This window comes from Leishmania braziliensis, chromosome 30, assembly GCF_000002845.2.
Source record: "Leishmania braziliensis MHOM/BR/75/M2904 complete genome, chromosome 30".
Classification (NCBI taxonomy): domain Eukaryota; phylum Euglenozoa; class Kinetoplastea; order Trypanosomatida; family Trypanosomatidae; genus Leishmania; species Leishmania braziliensis.
The window spans coordinates 960,141-975,788 of NC_009322.2; the positions used below are offsets into that span (position 1 = coordinate 960,141).

At 56.8% G+C, this 15,648-nt stretch overlaps 7 protein-coding genes across 7 annotated transcripts; all 7 read right to left on the reverse strand.

Moving 5' to 3' along the window:
* Positions 1-361: 361 nt before the first annotated feature.
* On the reverse strand, positions 362-2,998 carry LBRM_30_2690 (conserved hypothetical protein; the record flags this gene model as incomplete). Its single annotated transcript, XM_001566845.2, has 1 exon — positions 362-2,998. One exon carries the CDS (start codon positions 2,996-2,998, stop codon positions 362-364), a length of 2,637 nt encoding a protein of 878 aa, XP_001566895.2.
* Positions 2,999-4,497: 1,499 nt separating this feature from the next.
* Positions 4,498-5,724, reverse strand: SGT (putative small glutamine-rich tetratricopeptide repeat protein; the record flags this gene model as incomplete). The annotated part of the gene is made up of 1 exon (XM_001566846.1): positions 4,498-5,724. The coding sequence occupies one exon, from the start codon at positions 5,722-5,724 to the stop codon at positions 4,498-4,500; it is 1,227 nt and encodes a 408-aa protein (XP_001566896.1).
* An 805-nt stretch (positions 5,725-6,529) lies between these two features.
* Positions 6,530-7,234, reverse strand: LBRM_30_2710 (conserved hypothetical protein; the record flags this gene model as incomplete). Its single annotated transcript, XM_001566847.1, has 1 exon — positions 6,530-7,234. One exon carries the CDS (start codon positions 7,232-7,234, stop codon positions 6,530-6,532), a length of 705 nt encoding a protein of 234 aa, XP_001566897.1.
* Positions 7,235-8,224: 990 nt separating this feature from the next.
* Positions 8,225-8,374, reverse strand: LBRM_30_2720 (conserved hypothetical protein; the record flags this gene model as incomplete). Its single annotated transcript, XM_001566848.1, has 1 exon — positions 8,225-8,374. The coding sequence occupies one exon, from the start codon at positions 8,372-8,374 to the stop codon at positions 8,225-8,227; it is 150 nt and encodes a 49-aa protein (XP_001566898.1).
* A 1,580-nt stretch (positions 8,375-9,954) lies between these two features.
* Positions 9,955-10,221, reverse strand: LBRM_30_2730 (conserved hypothetical protein; the record flags this gene model as incomplete). The annotated part of the gene is made up of 1 exon (XM_001566849.2): positions 9,955-10,221. The coding sequence occupies one exon, from the start codon at positions 10,219-10,221 to the stop codon at positions 9,955-9,957; it is 267 nt and encodes an 88-aa protein (XP_001566899.2).
* A 957-nt stretch (positions 10,222-11,178) lies between these two features.
* LBRM_30_2740 (putative superoxide dismutase) lies at positions 11,179-11,985 on the reverse strand (the record flags this gene model as incomplete). Its single annotated transcript, XM_001566850.2, has 1 exon — positions 11,179-11,985. One exon carries the CDS (start codon positions 11,983-11,985, stop codon positions 11,179-11,181), a length of 807 nt encoding a protein of 268 aa, XP_001566900.1.
* A 1,441-nt stretch (positions 11,986-13,426) lies between these two features.
* Positions 13,427-14,833, reverse strand: LBRM_30_2750 (hypothetical protein, unknown function; the record flags this gene model as incomplete). The annotated part of the gene is made up of 1 exon (XM_001566851.2): positions 13,427-14,833. One exon carries the CDS (start codon positions 14,831-14,833, stop codon positions 13,427-13,429), a length of 1,407 nt encoding a protein of 468 aa, XP_001566901.1.
* Positions 14,834-15,648: the final 815 nt, after the last annotated feature.

The following is a 15,648-nucleotide window of genomic DNA, read 5'->3' on the forward strand; positions in this document are numbered from 1 at the left end:
TGTCTCCCTCACCACTCCAATTCCCCTGCAACATCCTCCGCTTCTCTCCCATGCAGAAAAAATGCATCCACAAGACTAGCCAACCCAGGCGCAGGCGCTGTAGCTGAGGTTTCGATACTCTCCAACATTCAAGCGGACAAAGTACAAATACACGCCATGCAAACCTCGAACAAGCAGAAGACATGGCTCCACGCGCACCACTCCATCGACCTACAGATGAATCACGAGAAACACACACACAAAAAAAAAAAACAAAGAGGCTCATGAGAGCTCGTCTTGCTCTCCGTCCTTCACTTGTTCCGCTGCAAGCATCCACAGGCGCGCCTCTCCCCCATTCAGCGTCAAGTGAGACACACAGACGTCACCGACTCTTCCCAGTCACACTGTTTTCATAAAGCATTACGAAAAAGTTGTTCATGGAGGCGACTGCAGCCTTTCCCTCTGGCACAGACTCCACGCGCGTCAGCAGTGCAGCAGCTGCCGCTCGCACCTCGGCTGAGGGGCTTGTCAGCTGCATGCCCACTGCGCTTAGTCCACCAACCGCCAGCGGCATGCGTCGAAGAAAGAGCTTGACGTCGTACGCTGTGCTAAGCAGAGACAGCAGCGCCTCTAGTATCTGTTGTACCGGTGTTTCACCCAACGTGCAGTGGCGCAGCGCCACACAGTGTAGTAACAAGGCGGGGTTCTCGCTGCGATACAAAATGTGACTGCGGACATTGTCCATCATGGACGTCAGCATCATATCCGAGCGCAGAGAGGCAAGGGAGCGATGAGCAAAGGTCGGGTAGAGCGCACTTGGCACCGACACACTGCCACCGGCCACGTAGCCGACGAGGACCACCGTGTAGAGAAAATCCGCCACTATCAGTTGCAGACGGTGGTTCCGTTCCACGGCCCCGATGCGCAGAGCGCGGAGGTGATAAATAGTGCTCGTCAACTGCTTGTACAGCTGCTGCAGTGGAGGAGGAAAGTTGCGCAGTGCTTCGGTGTCGTTTCCTCCACCAACACCAACAGCGTTCGCCAGACCAGCCGTCGCCGCTGACCAGTTGCTGCTGGCGGACGACGACAGGGTCGTCGTTTTGCGCTGCAGTCGCTCTGCTGCCGTAATGACGGATTTGTTGTCGAGGTCGCACAGCAGGTCCCAGCCCCACGAGCTCACGTTGTCGAAGATGGGGTTGAGGGTTCCCACAATGTAGCCTGGAACCTGCATAAAGTGATCCGCACTGCTCACGGAGACATAGGGGAAGACCCTTTGCGCCGTAAAGTTGCGGTCAAGCATGTTGCCGACGATACCGAGCGAGAGGGCCGCCTCACACACGTCGGCTGCCTCGCCTTTCCGAGATAGAATGAGGATCTTCTTCTCCGTAAGGATGCCAAGCAGCAGCTGCAGCAACGACGGGCCGAGGGCCTCGATGAGGCTCTCAAGGCTGTACCGCTTGAACACCATGTCGCTCGACTCTGGCAAAAGCGGTAGTTTGACTTTGATGGAGTCGCCGAAGGGGGCGTCGCTGTAGTAGACGTACGCCTGCTGCCCACTGTTCAGGGTGCAGTACTCACTGATCTCCGCCGTGAGCTGGTCCAACTTGGCCCGCCCTGCTGCCACCACCGCCGCTGCATTATTCACTGAGTAGTAGCAGCGCTTCAAGATGCGTTGCAGCTCCTGCAGCGCGCTCTCGTCGGTGCCGTTGACGGCACAGCAGCACTGAGCCGCTGCGACGAGGACAGGAAAAAACGGCTCGAGCCACGTCAGTGATGGTCCGAGCACGGCAACGCTCTTTGTGACGCCACCGCGGCGGGCGGTGCTGTCGCGCTTGGAGACAACAGCGCACAGCCCAAACAGTACCGGACTTGACGCGGCAGTCAAAGCACTCGTATAGCCCTTCGACGCCGCTGCCGAAGCGACGCCGGCAGAGGACGAGGCATCTACATGACATCCCCGGACAACCGGGTCTGCGTCGCTGTCGCTGTCGCTGTTTGTTGGGTCAATTCTCGGTAGCATCAAGTAACTAGACGGCTCCTTAGAGTTTGAGGTGGTCGTCATATCAGCGTCGCCGCCTCCGTCGGCTAAGCGCACCTCCGGATAAACGGAGCCTGTTTCACTGCCTGAAGCGGCATGGTGGTCGCCATGCTTGTACAGGTTGCAAGGAAGCTCGCCATTGTGAGCCACTGTATTGCACGCGGCGTTGGCACTCCTGCCTGGACGCGCTTTCGACGGTGTGGAGTCCATAGCGCTCAACAAATCACCCTTTGACAGCGGCACACCGATAGACTCGAAGGCTGCCGCCGCCGCAGGGGTGTTGTCGCGGTTATCAGCCCCTGCCACACCAGAAGCAGCCCCTACGGCAGCCGTCTTGTCGCGTTCTAGAAGAGTCGTCAGTGTCTTCAGAAACCGCTCGAAGTGAACCTCCTTCATTAGGTAGCCCTCCTGGCGCGCCGCTGCAGCAGTCGTGTAGTCGACAACGATAAAGACGTAGTCCCCACTGCTGCGGCGGCGCTCGCCACCGCTGCCCACCGTTGTAGGGGTGTCGGCGAGATAACCATCGCGCTCACCCGCGCCGGTCATCGTCGCCGGATTAACCTCCATCACATTTGTGTCGCCACCAACCGTGAAGAATGAAGAATGAGTCCCAAGCTGCGTCGTCTCGCTCCTCAGTAGCGCCTCTAGTTGTTTTGAGAAGTGCACAACGTCAGTTGGCATGCTCGGCAGAGACGATATGTTTTCCATGGGGACAGCGCACGGGGCCTCGATCTCCGTGTCCTTGTACCGCAACGACACTTGCTCCGTTGTGGTGTTGATGAGGAGAATTTCAGGCACATATAGCGCGGTGACTTCGCCAGGACGACGCTCCCAGGCTGCCTGCGTGTCACTGCTGCCAGTGCTCGCCGAGGTACGTGCAAAACGGTACACGGGGAAGCGCAGGTACGAAGAGGGGTGCGGTCGATTCATGACGAAAACCGTGCGCGTCACACCGACCCTCTCTGCCCTGTCAGGCAGCATGACGCTGGCAAAGTACTCTGTGTGCCCGGCAATCTCGGACGGAGCGCCAGACTCAACGGAGGAGGATAACGAGGTCGTCGACGGAAACGTTGGTAGTAGGGGATAGCAAGCGCGCAGGCACGCACCCCTGTCGATGTCAAACTCTGCCACGATCAGGCTCGTCGCCAAGGGGGTGGCCGCGACGGCCGTGGGGGACGACTTCCGCATTGCTATTCGAATGTATGCTACGTTAATGATGTGAGGGGTACAGCGCCGATGGGCAAGCTCAGAGGCACACACACGCACACAGAAAGAGAGAAGCACACACTGTGAGCGCTGTCACCTTCAGCCACGCGCCCCACCACTCCATTACAGTCGTTTCATTTTGGCGTGTACACGTGTGTGTGTGGGGGGGGGGGGTCGTCCCAAAAAAAGAAGGAGTCGCGTAGTCATGACAGAAGAGGTGCAGCGGGTCCACAGTAGAGATGAAGACACGCAAGCACGTTGGTACGCACACTCAGGGGTCGCTGAAAGCGGTAAGGAGGAACATCTGGGGCCTAGTCGAAAAAGGCCACAAAGACGGGGGTGAGAGGAGCGTGGGGTGCGCAACGTACCGCAGAAGCCCTGCGGCACTCCTCCTCCCTCCCCCAGCCTGCCTCTCTGGCTGGAGTTTCAAAGCACAGAGAGCGAGGTGACAACAGCCAAGAGAATACCCAGCACAAACATTCAGCAGTCGAGCGCCTGGCACACCTCACACAGAGACTGGCGAGATGACCCGTCATCCCGCGGACGCGCTTATTCAGTCCTATCTGATGGGTTCGACTCCACAGAGGTATCTTTTTCGCTGCTGTGTATTGTTGCTGTTACAAACGGCCTTCATGAAAGAGACACTCCACAACACAAACTTAACCTCTCCCAGTCGCCAACACCGTAGAACGCGGTGATAGAACATGAAGACAATGCGATTCATTCAGGTAGAAGGACAGCCTGCCCACGCCCGTCAGTCTGTTAGCTTCTGTATGCGTGTGCGGGTGTCCTTGGGGGAAGGGGGTGCTTCGCACGCACACCTGTCCATTAATTAGTTCCGACACAGCATAGACTGCAGACGTGAGCAGTGACAGCAAACGCTCGCAACGAGCACTACAGTTCAAAATGAAACTAAGGGCCGGCAGCGAGAACGAAGGAAAAGAACACCACCGAGCTCGGGCAGAGGAGACGCCAAATATAGTGCGAGCGAGAGGGGAGACGGAGACAGCAGAGCTCCTTTTCGCTTTTGTGCACCCGGTGCGGGAGACGACGAGGAAAGAGGGCGGTAAGCGCCTGTGAAAAGAAGCACAGCGTAGAGCGTATACGCACACGCACCCTCAGAGACGTCGAGGAGGGAGGAAAGTATAGAAAAATCGCGAGGGGGGAGAGAAGTAAGAGCCAAACGTGAAGGAGCCCCGCCAACGTACAGAATCGCTTGGGCGCAGCCCCTAGAAGCTTGTCTCTGTTTAGGTATACCTTTTTTTCCCCCTCTCCTAAGCACTACTGTTCGGGTTTGTGAACATTAGGCTCTGGAACTTCATCATCAGGCTCATGACATCCGGGTCGCCGAGATACTTCTGGAAGGCACCGTAGCCGTTGGCCTGCACATCCGCCATGATTCCAGCCAGCTTCGGGTTCTTGCGCACTTCTTCCTCCTGCAGTTTCTCAATAGCGGCACGGTTCACCTTGCCAAACGGCGTCACAACGTTGCCCTCCTCATCCACGTTGCGCATCCCCATGTCGGCACCAAGGCGGTTCAGTTCCGCTGGGTCCATGCCGCCCTGGCTGAACTTGCCCGCCATGTTGGCAACCATGTTGCTAAACTCGGGGTTTTGCATCATACGCTGAGCTGTCTCCATGAACTGCGGGTTGTTCATCATGCTCGCAAACTGGCTCATGTCTGGCATGCCGCCCATCCCGGGAAAGCCACCCATGCCCGGGAAGCCACCCATGCCGCCGCCCGTGGTGAGGCCAGTCATCTTCGCCTTCTCCTCCGCCCGCTTAAGGTCCTCCTTGTAGGTGTCGTTGTCGGGGTCGAGATCGCACGCCTTGGTGAACGCCTCCACAGCGCGGGCGTAGTTCTCCTGATAGAAGAGCGCTGTTCCAAGGCGGGAATACGACTTGGAGTACTCTGGGTTGATGACGATGGCACGCTCACAGTCGATGATGGCGTTGCTGTAGTCCTTGAGGTGCGTGTGAGCCGCGGCGCGGTTGGCGAAGAAGACGGCGTTGTCCGACTCCAGCTCAATGGCCTTGGTGTAATACGCGATTGCCTCCTTGTACTTGGCCTGGCTCATCAGCTCATTGCCCTTGTTCTTTATCTGCTCCGCTGTGAGGCCCTCATAGGGGTTGTTGCGTTGGTTGAACTTATCGCGCGCCTTTTCCAGCCGCTGCGCGTACTCGTCGGAGCCCTTCTCAACGCCCTTGAAATAGCCCTTCTTCTCCAGAAGCTCCACAAAAGACATGAACTTTTCGTCCTGTTCGGCGCCGCTGCGACGCTCGTGCTCACGCAGCGCCGTTTTGAAGGCCTCTAGCACGTCCACCTCTGTGTCATGCAGACCGCCGCTCCCGGCCGGGTCGACGCCGAATTCCTCACCGAGCATCTGCGCCACAGCCTCCGTGCGCTCGGGGTTCTCGACCTTCGACCGGCGCATCATCCGAAGGAAGGAAAAGACGAGCTTCCGGTGGTCATCCGTGATGGGCTGATCTTTCTCCTCCATTGTGAGTTGCGGAGCAAACAAGCAAACTAAAAAAGGAAGTGAAGGAGTACGGTGACCAATAGGGAGCGACAAGACGGGCTGTGAGACGAAGCAGCGGCGCCTTGTGTGTAGGGGGTGCTGAGAAGGGAAAATAAAAGCGAAGGACGTACGCGCGTACACGATCTTTGGAGGACTGGGCTCTTTTGGGGGCGCGTGTTCGTGTACATACGCGGGAGAGGAGATCGAAGCGGCAGCGTTGGCGTCGTTGCAATGGAGGGAAAGAAGGAGGGAGGTTGGAGGGAGGAAGAGCATAAGTTGTCGGGAAGAAGGGTAGGCGACTACAGCTCCACTACGCATGCAAGGGTGCTGAAGCAGTACAAGGTGCGTTTCGCCGCGCGATAGCACCAATCCGCTTCGAAAGGAGCAGCAGGGCATGCACGCCCCATACTTGCCTGAGCGGGACAGCCACATCTCTCTCTCCACACACACACACACACACACCGAAGGCTTCATCGCAAAGTCTATGGTCCATAGCAGCTGAGGCGCACTTGCCTCCAACTCGAGTATCAACCCCGGTACCGCCAGGAAATAGAGCGTTGGCGACCTATTGTTAAGTGCACTCGCCTGTGGTGCGGCGAGAGTAACGAAGAGACCACTGCTAGCCACGCAAAGCGCCGAGCAAAGTGAATGAGTGCGCGCTTACGTCTGTAGCAGGAAGACCTGATCCGGCTCAGGTACTGCCAAAAACCAACAACGCAAACCAATGAAAAGGGGCGGCGAAATATCCACTACACAGCTGCTCCCAAGAACAGAGCAGACCGTCAGCTCACTTACTATGCAAGTCAGTGGCGGCTACAGACTTACGTTGCTCCATGACGCGCTTGGCCATGAGCCGCTTAAATTCCTCGGCGTCCATGCCGTACTTGGCCAGTATCGAATTTAGCTCCTCCTCACTGGCAGCCTTCATGAGCTCAGCTTGTGCCACTTCAGCGAGCGTCTTGGCCTGCTGATCTAGTACAAAATTCTTCTGAGTCTCCTTCTGGCGAACCAGCAGGTGGCGACGGATGCGCTCGCCATACGTTGAGCGAAGTTCTGGGCCGGAACGCCTCAAGATGAAGTTGTCGAACCCACCATCTTTCTCGATCTCGAACATGGCTGCCTCCACCATGGGTACCTGCACCCAATGGTCGAGCATGTCACTATAGTGAATGCCGGTCTTCACAAATGGGTACTTGAGCTGGCGGTAGACGTGCTGGACCTGACGCGAAGTGCGCACCCGTTCCCGCACCCGCTCGTTCATCCAAATCACGTCCATCTCCTGCGGTGCCTTGGGCAAAAAGGAGCGCGGCGACACGTCACTCAAGCGGTAGAGGGCGTGGCGGTTAACTCGGTTGCACCATGCCGCCCATGGAGGGAGGCCCATGGAGATGTATCGGTTGATGAGACCCCGCGGTGGCCCATGCGGCGCTCGCGACGTCTCCGGATTGAGCGCGAAAGTGGAGAAGCGCCATAGCGATGACTGACGAAGCATTTTTTTTTTTGCGTGCTCTCCCTGCGAAGCGTACGGTTACCCTTCTATTTATGATGTGAGAAGACAAACGAGCCTTGTGCAACGGAAGTGATACGAGAGCGCATGCGTTCCAACGAGGTGCCACACCTTCTGAGCCTCGAAAGGGAAAACCGAGGGAAACGAGAGGCAACTGACAGCGCACAGTATCGAGTGCGCAGGACACACAACCACAGACAGACGCAGAGCAGCCCAACGCAACTGCACCTTGACACGCGCAGAGGTTGGAAAGTCGAACAAAAGACGAGAAAGGAGCGAAAAAAAGTGGGAAGCGGAGAGAGCGAACCAGAGTCAGCCAAGCCGCAGAAAAGAGGGCGGTAGGCAGCAAGCACAGTCGCACAGCTACGCCAGGCACACACACACACACAGACGCGCGCAAAAGGCATCCGTGAGACACTATTGAAGAGGCAGACAGAGAGGGGTGCGGCGCGGGGCGGTTGTTCACAGTGGGCGGGGCTCGTTCACCTTTTAAGTGGCGGCCTACGCTGATGGGACACAGTTCACACCCTACAGCCACGACCCTTTCTATCATTCCATCCCTGCCTTTTTGTTGTTGTTGTCCCCTCCCCGATTTCCCACTCATCGGCTGAAGGGCGTGCTGGACCGGCAGGCCACAAAATGGAGGTATGCCGTCTCGCTCTGGTTTTCATTTTCCCATCCATTACAACACAAGACAGCGCACGCGACCCTAAAAATTCACGCGGCGTCCGCACCCTGTTTGGGGCTCGAAGCCAGGATGAGTTCAAGAAGAGCTGACTCGGCACAACAGCGCGTGGGCCTTCCTTGACAGACGCGTTGTGACTCCACGCTCACTCGTCGCGCCGCGTGAAACCAACAGAGGTGCAGCAAACACCTTGGCTGGAAAAGGAAGGAGGAGGGGGGCGGTAAACAACACAAAAAAAAAGAGAAAAAAAAAAGATACGCAGCATCTGCGCGCGGTGCGACGGCTGCCTCTTACTTCTTCATTTTGGCAATCGCCTCCTTCTCAGCTTTCTGCTGCTCACGCTGCTTCTGCTTGAAGGCCAAATCATCCTCGCTCATCTCACAGCGCTCCTTCTTGGGCTGCTTCAGCGGCTTCTGCTTACCACCCTGGCGGGACGACATGTCTGCTTAGCGAAAAGGAGCAAAGGGAAGAGAGGTGTGAAGTGGGTGGTGTAAGATGCAGTGAGCTCAACTGGAGGGAGGGAGAGAGAAATGGAGTGGTGATGAACGTGGGGGAGTGTGAGGTGGGAGGGTTCGACCCACGGGTAAGTGGATGTGCGCTAACGGTCACGGGCCAGTCATACCAGAGGCAGACACCAACGCCGGGGGGGGGGGGGGTAACGAGGATCGAGGCGAGTACACTCGTGCAGAAAGGGGAATTGGGGCACAGGAAAGGAGAAACCCAGAAGAGACGGAGAGCAAAGCAAGTATAGCCGACGAGCTCTTCATGCGCTTCACTGCACACCGCAACGGGGTACAGTCAGATGCCCAGCACATCCGCGGTGGAGGAGAAGACACTGACCCTCCGCTCTTGTGGGAAAGGCCACTGGCACAAGTCTCCCTCCTTGTGAGCATCTCCGCAAAGCGGTAGTAACACATGCGCCAATGAGTTAACGCCTACACAGGCGAGCGGGTCTTTTTTTTATTCATTGCTGTCAGCGGAGGGAGGGAAGAAACGGCGGCGAAGGCCTTTGCTAATCGAGTATCGCTTTTCGCATGAGCCCTGCGCAGGGATTCATTCAGCCAGGAATCGACGACGTCGCAATACGGACGAGAAACAGTGAAGCAAAGCGTTGCACTTCGAGCCAATATGAGCGGTCATGCCGTAAGCGCGGTAAGTCGCGCGAGAGCGCACGTGTGTGCGGGGGAGGGAGGGGGGAGGGGGACACGCAACGAGGACAGGCAGCGTTGTTCTCGTTGCACTCATACATGCTCGCATACAGGAAGGCAGATCCACTCAGTTATTGTGCGTCACAGAGTGCGGAAGACGCAACGAAGTGCCTCAAAAGGGCGTGGTGGTGGGGTAGCAATCCAGTAAGGGAAGAGGAGAGGGCACACCCTGTCCGTCGCGGTGTGCGGCGCTTCCAGATCGTGACCTACCGACGAACAGGAAGAGTGACAAACAAAAAGAGAAAGGATAAAGGGGGGAAGCCTATGGAGCACAGCACGATGGAAAAAATATAAAAAAATGAGCAGCGCAGGAGCGAAGTTGTGTTGTTGGGTTAAGTGAGGATATCAGGGAGAAACAGAGATGAGGGAAAATAACATGAAATCGATGGCGCCTTCTCGATGGGAGACGCATACGCAAGAACGGAGGACAGGAGTGACAGTGGGAGGCACATACGCAGCGGAGGAGCCAAGTCACCAAGACTGTTCGCCACTTCTCCGCAACTAAGAACAGAAGAAAAGGGAGAAGGAGAAGCGCTGAAAAAAAAAAAAGGAAAGACCTAAAGTGACACTAAAATGAGATCGGGAAGGGGGAGGCAGGGAAGCGCCAAATCCACCGCCGCGCATTAAAGTGCTCCCTGTTTCTCCCTCACCCGTGCAGTCCTTCTGCCAACGGCGCGCGTCACACAAGGTCAACGCCTACAACGTTTCACCACACCTTCGTATGTATACGTATATACATACACACATTTGCGCAATGAGGATGCCCAGGCTGGTGGACGCGGCGGAAGTAGGGGAGCCGCACAATCCCTCGCTCAAGCAGAGGCACAGGTAGTGAACTTCAGCGAGTGGTCCTTCTGCACGATGTCCACTTTGTAGTCAGCTGTTGGGCTGTTCACACCGGGGAACGGTGCCCTTAGTGTGGTTTGCGAGTCCTTGAGGTGCATCGCGGTGATAGCGATCGCAAATTTCACCCCGTTCCTCATAAAAGTACGCCGCTTCGCAACACCCATCCCACCAGGGGCGATGGCAATGCTGTGCTGCGTCACGGTGTTGTTGATCATGTTTGAGTACGTCATCATTATGGTCACCTTCTCTAAGGTTTGATTGTGGATGATGGCGGAGTAGACGTCGGTAGGGGGGCCGCATCTCTCCTTCCTCTGTTTAAAGTGAGATGCTATGGCTGTTGCCCCTGGTGTGATGAACGTCTGGGTTGCGCACTGAAAAAAGCTGGAGAGGTGTGTGTGTGTGTATACTGATGGAGATGAGTCTGAAGGGATGTACGTATGACACGTGGGAAACGGAGAAAGAAGCCGTGGTCAACCAATCATTGCTGAGGCTGCGGGACGCAGACCCATTAGGAAAGAGGTGGAATGGTGAGAGGGGTAGAAGGGGGACAGGCAGAGGCGCAGTGGTAGGAGGTGGAGAATGGCGTGTTGACCAAACCTGAAGCTCTGTGACATGCACGGATCACACACAAACCTAAAATGCACCACACACCGAGCAAACAGCGAGCCTGCATCCTTGAAGGTGGCGGCGCTGCACGCGCGTCGAGGCCCCTGGGAAGAACTGCGCCACGTCCTGGCGTACCCCCTTTTTTTTGCTTCAAATGCACAGAAGAAGCACTGACAGATGCGTGCGGCAGGCACCGAGAAAGTACATAGAGCGAACACACACACGCACCCACACACACAGCCAGTCACTGGGCACTCTTGTCATCCTCCAATTTCCTTCTGTTGGCGCTGTTGTTGTTGCACCCATTCGGCCAGGCGCATGGGGAAACAAGGGTAGAGGGATGGGTGGGTGCAGACTGCTCGACAATGTGCCAACCAGAGTCGAAAACGACAATCCCTGGTGCACAGTCAATGGAGGAGAAGCGTCCATCGCAGGACGCAGTTCAGAGAGACACATCACCACCACCACCACCCTCGTCACCATAACACAGGAGACATCAAAAACCAACACACACGAATCCACAGAAACAGTAACACACTCATGGGAACCGAAGTGAAAAAAGCCGCAGGCAGCCGAGCGGCTCGCTAGGCTCGACCACACTGAAGGAAATAGTGCTCCGCTAGCTTCCAGTTGCATGTCTTGAAGAAGTTTCGAACAAAGCGCTCCACATTGTCCCCTTCCTCGTCTCCCTCTGCAAGCGGATAGTCGTAGCAACGCGCCGACTCGTGCGTGTTCAGCGCTAGGAGTGGAATCAAGTCACTGCCGAGAGGGCAGGTGCCGTGGTCGAAGGCGAGAACGTCAAACGCCTTACCGGTCCAAACGAGATACACCCATCCGCCAACAGACTGCTGGGAGAGCGCGGTGACCGCGAACAGTCGCTGTACCTCTCCCACAGCGTCTACAGCACCATTTTGACTGTACTGCAGCTGCAGTCCATCCCTGAGTCGCGTTGGCACAGCCGTGCCCCACGGACGCAGAGAACGATACCAGAAGCAGTAGTTGAAGTGCTCCGATGCTGCAGTGTGGATGACGGCGCGCGATGCATCGAAGGAGGAGTTGCGAAGTACAACGTTCAGGTTGTGCCCCTCCAGCTCGGAGCCCAAAGTGTGCGTATTCAGCTGATCCACCGCTGCTTTGTGAAAAACATGATACTGAACGTCGAACTGCTTTCTCGTCATGAGTGGCGCAACCCCCTGGGACACATCGTAGTCAATGCGGGGGAGATAAAAGAAACCTTTCGCGTCTCGCTCTGCATCCGCCGCCGCCGCCGCCATCTCCGTCGCGCGAAAGGCACGTGTGACGCCGTGCGGCGTGGCAAGGGCAAGGCTCACGTGAGTGGATGCCCCTTTGGGCACATACTCACGAAAAAGCTGCAGCACAGAGACGCGCATAAGACAAGGGATATAGACGTTTGTGTCTGTGCCTGGCCACGCCTGCAATATCAGCGATAGAGACGATGAAGATGAGAGAAGAACGAGGAGAGTAACGGTCAACGATACGCAAGACAGCACATACATGTGTGGAGAAGACGCACGCACACGCGGAGTGTAGGTGACAGGCAGAAAGACTGATGCACCTCCGCGTCGGCATGGAGATGAGAGAAAGGGGAGTAGAGCCCCTAAAGCGGCTTGATGGAAATGACTCCTTCCCCTCACGCCCACACGTACACACGCTAACACACTTCTAGCAGCCCTACTTGAAGTGAGCCTGGGGAGTAGGGAAACGCGAGCTCCGTACACCAGTGGCAACGACAGCACGAGCAGCGCATGGGTCCTCTGTTTTTTCTTTTTTGTTCTCCTTTTCACTGTAGTATTCTGTTGTGGCTAACGCCTTGGGGTCCTTTTCTTTACCTCCCCCTCCGCCTCAGCAAGGCGAGAGAGTCGCCGTGCAGCACGGGCAAACATTTAGGAAGTGCGGGGAAGAAAGCGAGGGAGCGAGGGAGGGAGGGGGGAGGAAGAAGAAGCAGGAGTCACCATTGGCTACTCTTTCTTGCCCCACCCCCTTTCACCATCGACATTCTTTCACCCCTCTCCCCACCCCTCAACTAACGTTGCACAAGTTGCACCGAGGGCATAACTGCCTAACTGATGTAGAAAGCGGGAGAGAGACACAGCATGCCGAAAAGAGGAAGAACGAGTAAGACATGACTGGTAAGCGGACGATTTCGAGTTCGAGAGAGAGAGAGAGAGAGAGAGAGCAGAAATGCCAGCCTCGCTGCGGAAAGCAACACTGACAAGGAGAGAACGACAGGCATAGGAGGAGCACAGGGGGAGGGGGTGGGAAAGAGGGGAGTCGGCAAGTAGTTGAACAAGAACCACAAAGAAAGAGTGAAGCGCAGGCCCAGCCTACGCTTCTCACCTCTCCCTCCTTTCCGTTCGTGGCGCTGGTCCGTCCCTCTTTTACCCTACCGCGCTTCCTCCAATTTCTGATTTTCTCTCTGCACACAAATTGCGCGCGTGTGTGTGTGTGTGTGTGCGCGCGCACGTTGTCTGTAAGCGAAAGAATAGAGAGAGAGAGAAGTATCGGAGTGGATGGCGCTGGAAGTAACGCTCAACTTGCAGAAACACAGTGACGGGGTGAGTAGAGAGGGAGGAGAAAAGGAAACGGCGGCTGCCCCACGAAGAGACTTGTACGCACGCGTAAAGCGAAAGACCTGTCAACAGACGAGAGGAAGCAACGCTTCATGATTCCCGTGACGCAGCACAACCTTGAAGTCGTGCACCTTCTGCCATCACCTCTTCGGTGCATTCACTGCGCATCGGCGAGCGGTGTAGCCGATGAGAAGCATGTGGCGGCAGTAGAGGTGGGGAGATGCGTAGACAACACATGTCCTCACACCGGCAGTAGTGGAGGTGTCGACTGCGGCATCGCACGCGCTGAGGACCCCTTCTGGGGCAGCAAGGAATGCGCCAGCGGAGCCTGTACACCAGACGGGCGGACTGTCAAGTTCAACAGTGCGGCTGGAGCAGCTCCTGCAAGAGAAGGCGGAGAAACGGTGCTGCAACTCTCCTCCCTTTCTCGCTCCGTCATAGTCGCCGCTTCCACCTGCTCCTCGCTCAAGTAGGTCGGCGTAATGGGCGGCACGGGAAACACGTAGAGCCAGGCGGACCTCGACAGCGCATCCTTCAAAAAGCTGCCAGGCATCGGAGCAGTCAGTGAACGATGTAAACTCGCACCGCGCGCAGTAGCACTGGCTATGCAAGAGCCAACTGGCTTCGGCGCATCCTCAGGCAGGTGTCGCGGAACGGCATGTAGCTCGTTCGGCGTCATTGCAGCTGTACTGGGATGGTGATACAGGCAGCGTGCGCCAAACGTACAGCGGCCTGTCTGCACAAACTGCTTACACACCTTGGAAGTCTTGCCACGGTGCACGAAACGGTCCAGCTCCGCCAGAGTCAACGTGGGTGCGATGGGTGGACACGAGGGGCGCACCGCTTGTTCGCCTGCTGGGTGCGCCGGAGAAGGGCTGCAGGAGCGATCCCCAACTCGCCGGCCTTGCTGAGCGAGCGCGCCAAAGCGTTCTGCTTCGTTCGGCACTTCGCTGGAAAAGCGAAGCGACAGACGGCCTGGGTGAAACTGAATCGAGCACTGCTCGTCCTCGATGAACATATCCAGCTCTCCCATCGCCGCAGCCACTACGCACTCCATCGACGCTGCGGTGTTGTGCGGCCGGGGCAACGAGACGCCGGGAAGAGAGCAGGTATCTGAGAGTCTACTGCCCCGACTTCCCCAGCTGTTCAGTGTGGGGCGAAGCGATGGCTGTCTCGATCCTGCGCCCATTTCGCTGTCAGGCGGCCCCTCCCTCGATGTCGAGTTCGGCGGCGAAGGACGGTGCGAGCGGGCATGCGCCGAGGTGAGACTTTTCACCCCAATATCTGCTCTCGAGTCTGCCGCGTCCCTCGCCTCTTGGTTCACTGGGCCTGTGAACTCCATCGTAACATCTGGGGACTCCCACCACGCATCGGTATCGCCGTCGATGCGCATCAGTGCCTCGAGAGCCAAGCGCAGCTCAGCTTTGGATACGGTGGCAGTCTCGCATGCGGCTGAGCTGGCTAGTGCGGTCGTTATGAAGTGAACAGAGACGCCAGTGAAGGCACTCAGTACCTGAGCAGTCTTATTCCATGAGAAGGGTCCCGGGTGTGGGTATGCGCGCTCCAGATACTCTGAAAAAGCGTCACAGAGCTCAGAGGAAAGGCACGTTGTGCTCGGTAGCTCATTCATCATCGTCTCCCCTCCCATCCTGCTGCGCCTGGCCCTGTCTTCAGCAAGATGAAGACAACGGAGATGGGTAGGCGGAAGAAGGCAAGAGCACAAGGGCGAAGGACAAGTCACGATGCCAGCGAGGGAAGAGAGTAGCGAGAGCGGTGAGAAACGTCTGTGTGTGTTAGGGGGGAGTTCTGAGGAAGGGGGGAGACGCGCACGCCTCGTTCCGCGCTTTTTCGCACTATGAGGGAGAAAAATCAGATAAAGGGAGAAAAACGCTCCGCTAGCCATGTGCGTCCCCTTTCACCCCTTCTTCGCAGTAGCCGTGACGGGAAGGGCTTCGGTGTGCTCGCACCGCCAAGAGGGAGGTGGAAGTGCGCGTACAGAGTGCCAAGCTGGAGGAGAGGCAGAGAGCGAGCAATTAAAGTGAGAAAAAGAAGAGAGCAGAGAAAGAGTTGTAGCCAGGGAGATCGAGGAAATGGTTGAAGAAGAGTTCGAGTAATGAGCTCAGTTAGTCGGTAGGCCACCTATGCGCAATACTTTCCACGACAGGTGCGGCAAAGAAGAGCGAATCACAGGGGAAAAAATGCATACACATCGGCACATATGCTCCAGGAGGCACCTCATTTGTGGTGGTGCACACACACACACACACACACGCTGCGCACTAGACTGCACGTTAGCGTCGACGCTGCTTCGCCTTTGTAGTACAGTGTGCAACCCTGCCCTTCTGCACACTTCAGTGCGCTCTCAATTCTTCTCTTGTTGGGGGGGGTCCCTTGAAGAACCCCCCGATCACAGCATGTGTCAGCCTCCCAGATGTGTGTTCGACACGTCGAGGAGGCGACCAA